The 5,401-nt window shown below is 59.1% G+C and overlaps 1 protein-coding gene across 1 annotated transcript in view; it reads right to left on the bottom strand.

The window, feature by feature from the left end:
- Positions 1-2,493: 2,493 nt before the first annotated feature.
- THOC3 (THO complex 3) overlaps positions 2,494-5,401 on the bottom strand; it is a 3,410-nt gene continuing 502 nt past the window's right edge. Inside the window, exons 2-7 of the mRNA XM_010719069.3 lie at positions 5,321-5,396; positions 4,831-4,987; positions 3,843-4,047; positions 3,314-3,475; positions 3,128-3,228; positions 2,494-2,797 (exon numbers count right to left, since the gene is read on the bottom strand). Of these exons, the coding sequence (XP_010717371.1) occupies positions 2,634-2,797; positions 3,128-3,228; positions 3,314-3,475; positions 3,843-4,047; positions 4,831-4,987; positions 5,321-5,396 (865 nt within the window). The 3' untranslated portion in view covers positions 2,494-2,633. The remainder of the gene's footprint in view (positions 2,798-3,127; positions 3,229-3,313; positions 3,476-3,842; positions 4,048-4,830; positions 4,988-5,320; positions 5,397-5,401) is intronic.

Genomic DNA, 5,401 nt, shown 5'->3' with positions numbered 1-5,401 from the left:
GCCCGGGCGGGCCTCCGTGTGCCTGCCCTTGTCCCCAGCACTGCCATCCCCAGCCCCATCCTGCCCCGGGCCAAGCCCAAAGCACAAAGCCAGGCGCCCTGCCCGCAGCTCCCCCATCCCTGATCCCCGGGCACGGGGGTCCCCCGGGGCTGCCCGGTGTGCCGCAGCATCGGGGGGTTGGAGGGGACCCCCTTCCCGCATCTCTGGCCCCATAGTTAAAGCCATATCAGTTAGACTGCAATACTTCAGCACCGGGAGGAGCAGGCGCCGCGCTCCGCCGACCGTGTATAAAGGCGCGTGCGGGGCAGGGACCCCCCCTGCCTCGTCCCCCTGCCCTGTCCCCGCTGTCCCCACCGCTCGCTCGTCCGTGTCTCGGCCCCGCTGGCCCCCGTTCTCGCATTAGTGTCTGTGTGCCAGGGTGCGCCCCGTTGCTCCATGCGTCCTCGTGTCCGCCGCTCACGCCTCGAACCCCAAAGCCCCGCAGTCCCCGGGGCTGCCCGCAGCGCTGAGCCGAGAGCCTCGTGCCCGTGGGTTGCAAAAAACCCAGTACGGGGCTGGGGGCTGCAGAGCCTGTCCCGGGCTGCCTCCCCCGGCGCTGGGCACACAGCTCCCATGGGCAAAGCTGCCCGGGTACATCCCAGGAGCCGCTGCTTGCGCCCCAACAGGGGGGCACGCCATCGCCCCGGCCCGTCCCTTGCCGTACTGTGCTCCTGTCCTTCCTACCCCCATGCTTCCTCCGCCACAGCCCCCAGCCACTCAGCCCAGCCCTTCCAGGGAGGTAGAGGGCAGCTCGGGGCTTCGCAGTCATGCTGTGACCATCCTGCTCGAACTAGTCTTTGACAAACTAATAAAATAAAGGGATTTGTACATTGCTCCGGCCTTTTCTCAGCCCTTACTTCCCTGTCACCTTCCCCATCCCTCCATCTCCCCCCAGGGCTGAGACCCGGCCACTCAGCGCGCTACCGGAGGGCACAGGGTTCATCCTCAGCCTGCATGGCACCCAGAAGCCAGGCCACAGGTGAAGGGAAAGGCCTCCCATAGTCTTCCAGTGCTGCCCTCAGCCCAGCTGCCTCCTGTTCCCCAGTGCCCTCTACAGAGCTGGGGACAAGGTAAAAGCTTTCTGCAGCCCATCCTACAGACCCATGGGTACAGTAGGGGGACCCCCTTCCCCGTGGCTCTGGAACTCCCCCCACAGTAACCGGAGTCACCCTCGGGGTCCAAGGGCTCTTTTTCTAGGCACAGCCTTCTGGGGCTGAGGCTGGAGGTACCTCAATCCCAGTTCCCCCAAGAACAGGGGCAGATGCCAGGGGTACACACCAGACAAGGGGTGCCTCGCACCCCTCAGCCAAGCACGGCCGCTGGCACTGCAATCTGATGCAGCACAGCTCAGGAGGGCTCTGCCTGCAGCCAGCCTCAGCTTCGACTGATTTGCCATCATTTAACAGCAAAAAGCTCAGCTGTTACCCAGGCGGCATCAGCAGTGCAGTCACCTGGAAAAGCCTCTGTCAGAAGGAAATATTAGGCTAAGAAATGATAGAGATCGTGCGGGCAAGGTCTCCATCACAGGCAGGCTGTGCCAGCACCTTCTCTCCAGTGACTGCCTGCAACGTGACCCAGCGCACGGCGGGGAAGAGCCCCGCTCTGCTCCCCTGGGGACAGGGGGGCACAGGGACAGCTCAGCCTTAGGCCAGCAGCCGTGGGTCAGGCAGGTGTCTTCTGCTGCCACCATGGCCCCGCTCCATTCGTGTGGGTGCTGCTAGCTGGAGCAGGGAGGGCAGGGCTGGGTTATGGGATGAGGACAGCTGTGCGTGGCTGTCCCCATCCTCTGAGCAGCATCCCTTCAGAATCTTGTCCCCAGCGTGGGGGCACAGCGCCCTCTGGTGGGGCGACACGAGATGGGGACGAGGCCTCAACACGGACCCCTGCCAGTGGGGGGTCACCCACTGCCACACCGTGGTGGCAATGGAAGAGGCTGCTCAGCACCACGCTCCTTTCCCTGCTCATCTCCTGCTCTCACAGCAGCTCCAGGAACCTTCGTTATGGAAGAGGATTTATCAAAATTATAAAAACAACCACAAATACAAAAAAATGCCACAGCCGTGGTAACACCCTCCAGCTCACATGCCCCCACACCCTCCCCACGCTGCCCCTCTGATGCTCTGCACAGGAAAGGGACAGGCTATGCTCCAGGGCTGCCCTCACCACCGGGCTGTGGGGGAGGACGGAAGGGACAATCACATAGCTCGTTGCTGCTGGGGAGCCTGCCGCTGGGGCTTCCACACTGCTGCCCTAGAGCAGCGTTCCCATCTCAGGAGGCCCCTTCAGCAGTCACATTCCATGATTTTCTTTGGCCGCTTGCCTTTGGAACAGACCTTCCATGCCGCAGGGATGAGGCAGCCCTGAGATGGCGCTGGGGCCCTGCTGGCAACCCCCATCCTCACCAGCACACAGCTGCTTTTTACAAATGCTTCTGAGAGCAGCACACACGGAGCTGAGACAAAGGTGACAGCAACGCCAAGCAGGTAAGGAGAGGACCGACATCCTTACTCCATCCTATGCTAACTAAGCTCTCTTCCATCCCCGAGGGTGGGGAAGTGTTGCGGCCCCTGGTGCCCTGCCCTGCTGCAGTTCCATTAGGAGTCATTGGGGAGCCCAAAGAGCTTGACAGTGCCTGCTTCTCGGCTGCTGTCGTATTTGCCATCTTTGTCGTCACAGGCGAAGGCCAGCAGAGGCCTCTTCGGGTGCCAGGCCACTGTGAAGGTAGGGGACTCACACTGCACCTCCCAGAGCTTCTCTCCTGCACAGAAAAGGGCCCACATCAGCCTGGAGAGCCACTGCAGGCTGACCTGTAGCACACAACAGAGCTAAACACCTGCCTCTTCCCTCCCACGCAGGGCAGAGGAGGAACAAACGCTGCTTCAGCGCCTTTTAATCTCCTGGTGACAAGGCATAGACATGACATGCATATCTACAGCAGTCTGATGAGGCAGAGGCTCCCCCTCTTGGTGCTCTGCTGCACACAGCCAAGCTCTTCGTAAGTAAACTGCCTCTTCCAGTGCCCTCCCAGCTACACCAGCACATCTCCATCAGATTCCCTCGTTAGCGCTCCCCAAAAGCAAACCATTACCTGTCTCCACCTCTGCAATGTCAATGAAGTGATCCTCTGATGCCGACGCCAGCATCTTCCCATCATGGCTAAAGCTCAGTGTTCGCACAGGCCAGTCAAGCCTGCAGCAGTAGAGCAAAGCAGACAGTGAGAGATCCCCCAGTCACTGGAGAGGGGAACAAATAGCTCCAGGACAGCACTACCTACCTGGAGAAGCACCTCACACACACCAGTTCATCCACATCCCAGAGGCTGACTAAAGCATCAGCGCTGCCTGTGGCAAAGTACTTCCCCATGGGGTCGAACTTGATGCAGATGCAGTTTGAAGGATGGGCATTGATGGACTGGATGGGTTTCAGTTCTGGGTAGCTGTGGAGGTGAAGAGAGAGGGCAGGAAGCAGTGAGAGAAGCACAGGGCCTCTGTGCAAAGAGGGCAGGTGTGAGACATGCCGGGACCAGGTGTGAAACAAAACAGTGCAGGGTGACATTGTTGGAAACTTCAAGTGTTGAGTGAACAAGGAAAAGCATCACAATCACATACAGAGAGTCCAGCCCAGGTATGGGGCAACTTCCTTCCAGGTAAGCTTGCTCCCACCATAGTGACTGGGAATCACTGGGATGTGGGACTCTGGTTCCCCAAAAGCAGCAGAGGGGTTTGCAATCTGCCTCAGCAAGCAACGGTGCACCAGGGCAGCCAGCCTTGGTACCCTACCCACCAGCTGCCACAGGCACCCACCTGAGGATGTTGATGCAGCCATTCCCATTAGTGAGGAAGAACATGTTGTTATCGTTGTTCCAGGAGATCTCATTCACCTCAAACTTGAACTGTTCCTCTGCTTTGGAGCGATGCGTCTTTGCGTCAATGAAGGTGACAACATCATCCTTGTTCCCCACTGCAATGGTCTGTCCATCAGGGCTCCAACAGATGTTGATGTTCTCCCCTAGAGGGACAGAAAAGCAGCAGGTCCCATTTCCCCAGCAGTTTGCAAGAGCCACAGCGTGTCAAGCAGACAGGAGGCTTTCATTTCTGATTCGAGGCCACAGTCTGCTCCACTAACTCTGAATCACTCCCAGATGGGGAGAACTGCCAGGTCTGCAATTTAACACTGAAACTCTGCACTGAAAATTAAACTGAGAACTGTAGCTTCAAGCCAATAGGACTGCATCGCTATCCTTTCCATTTTAGACACAGCAACCACCAAGCAAGGTCATATCAAAAGACCCTCTTAACCCAGCGATCTCCAATATCCAGAAAATCCAACAGCCAACAGCACGTGCGTGTGAACGAGGGGAGGACCAATGCTACAGATATGCCACCTTACAACTCTATTCCCAACCCCAACAGTTGGAAGAAAGAAATTTCTTAGGCCAGAGATGGTAGCTGGGCTAATCAAACCATTAATGTGAATGGTTGCTTTATGAACCCATGTAAACTTGGACTTCTGCCACGTCTCTCTCTGCAAACACGCGTTCCCCAGTCTCCAGCCTTTTTGCCCACAGACTCCAGACAAGTTCCCATGGCTCTTCAACAGCCAGCAGCACAGCTCAGCAGTGTCTCCAGTCCTGACACCAGCATAAAGCAGCCCTCGTCCATGCTGCGCTCCTTACACCAGCTGAAGCTGGCTGAGTGCGACACAAAACTAAAAGCAGTACGCAAAGACCCCTCAACCACCAGAAGCAATGGAAGGGCTGTGTCACTGACCCCGGGAGAGGCAGGGACCCACCTTTGGTGTTGACGGTGGCGATGCACTTGGTGGTGCGGACATCCCAGATGCGGATGGTTTTGTCCCCGGACGCAGTGACAAAGAGGTCGGGGTTGCTGGGATGCCAGCAGAGCTGATCCACGCTGTCACCGTGGCCGCGGTAGTTGTTCTCTTTTACCTGGAGAAAGAAGAGAGCCGTGGCCCCACCCCTGGAGGTGCCCAAGGCCACGGATGGGGCCCCGGGCAGCTCGATCGAGGAGGTGGCGGCCAGCCTACGGCAGGGCTCGGGGGCTCTTAAGGGCCGTTCCAACGCAACCATTCCATCCCTCAGCGGTGCTGGCTGGTAGTCCCGCCCGGCACCCCGCTCCCATTTTCCTCTCTGCTCCCAGTTTCCCCGCCCGGTCCCAACTCCCAACTCCCAACTCCCAGCTCCCAGCCCTACCACACCCGCTCCTCGCCCGGCGCAGCCCGCAGCCCCGAGCGCAGCTCCCGGCCCGCTCCCGCCGCTCACCAGCCGGTCCTTCTCGAGCAGGAAGACGCTGGCGGTCTTATCGAAGGACCCGGACGCGAGGCGGCGGCCGCAGCAGCTCCA

The sequence above is a fragment of the Meleagris gallopavo genome, chromosome 15 (genome assembly GCF_000146605.3).
Source record: "Meleagris gallopavo isolate NT-WF06-2002-E0010 breed Aviagen turkey brand Nicholas breeding stock chromosome 15, Turkey_5.1, whole genome shotgun sequence".
NCBI classification, from domain to species: Eukaryota; Metazoa; Chordata; class Aves; order Galliformes; family Phasianidae; genus Meleagris; species Meleagris gallopavo.
The sequence above is the reverse complement of the archived record's forward strand: the minus strand, read 5'-3'. Positions and strand labels throughout refer to the sequence as shown.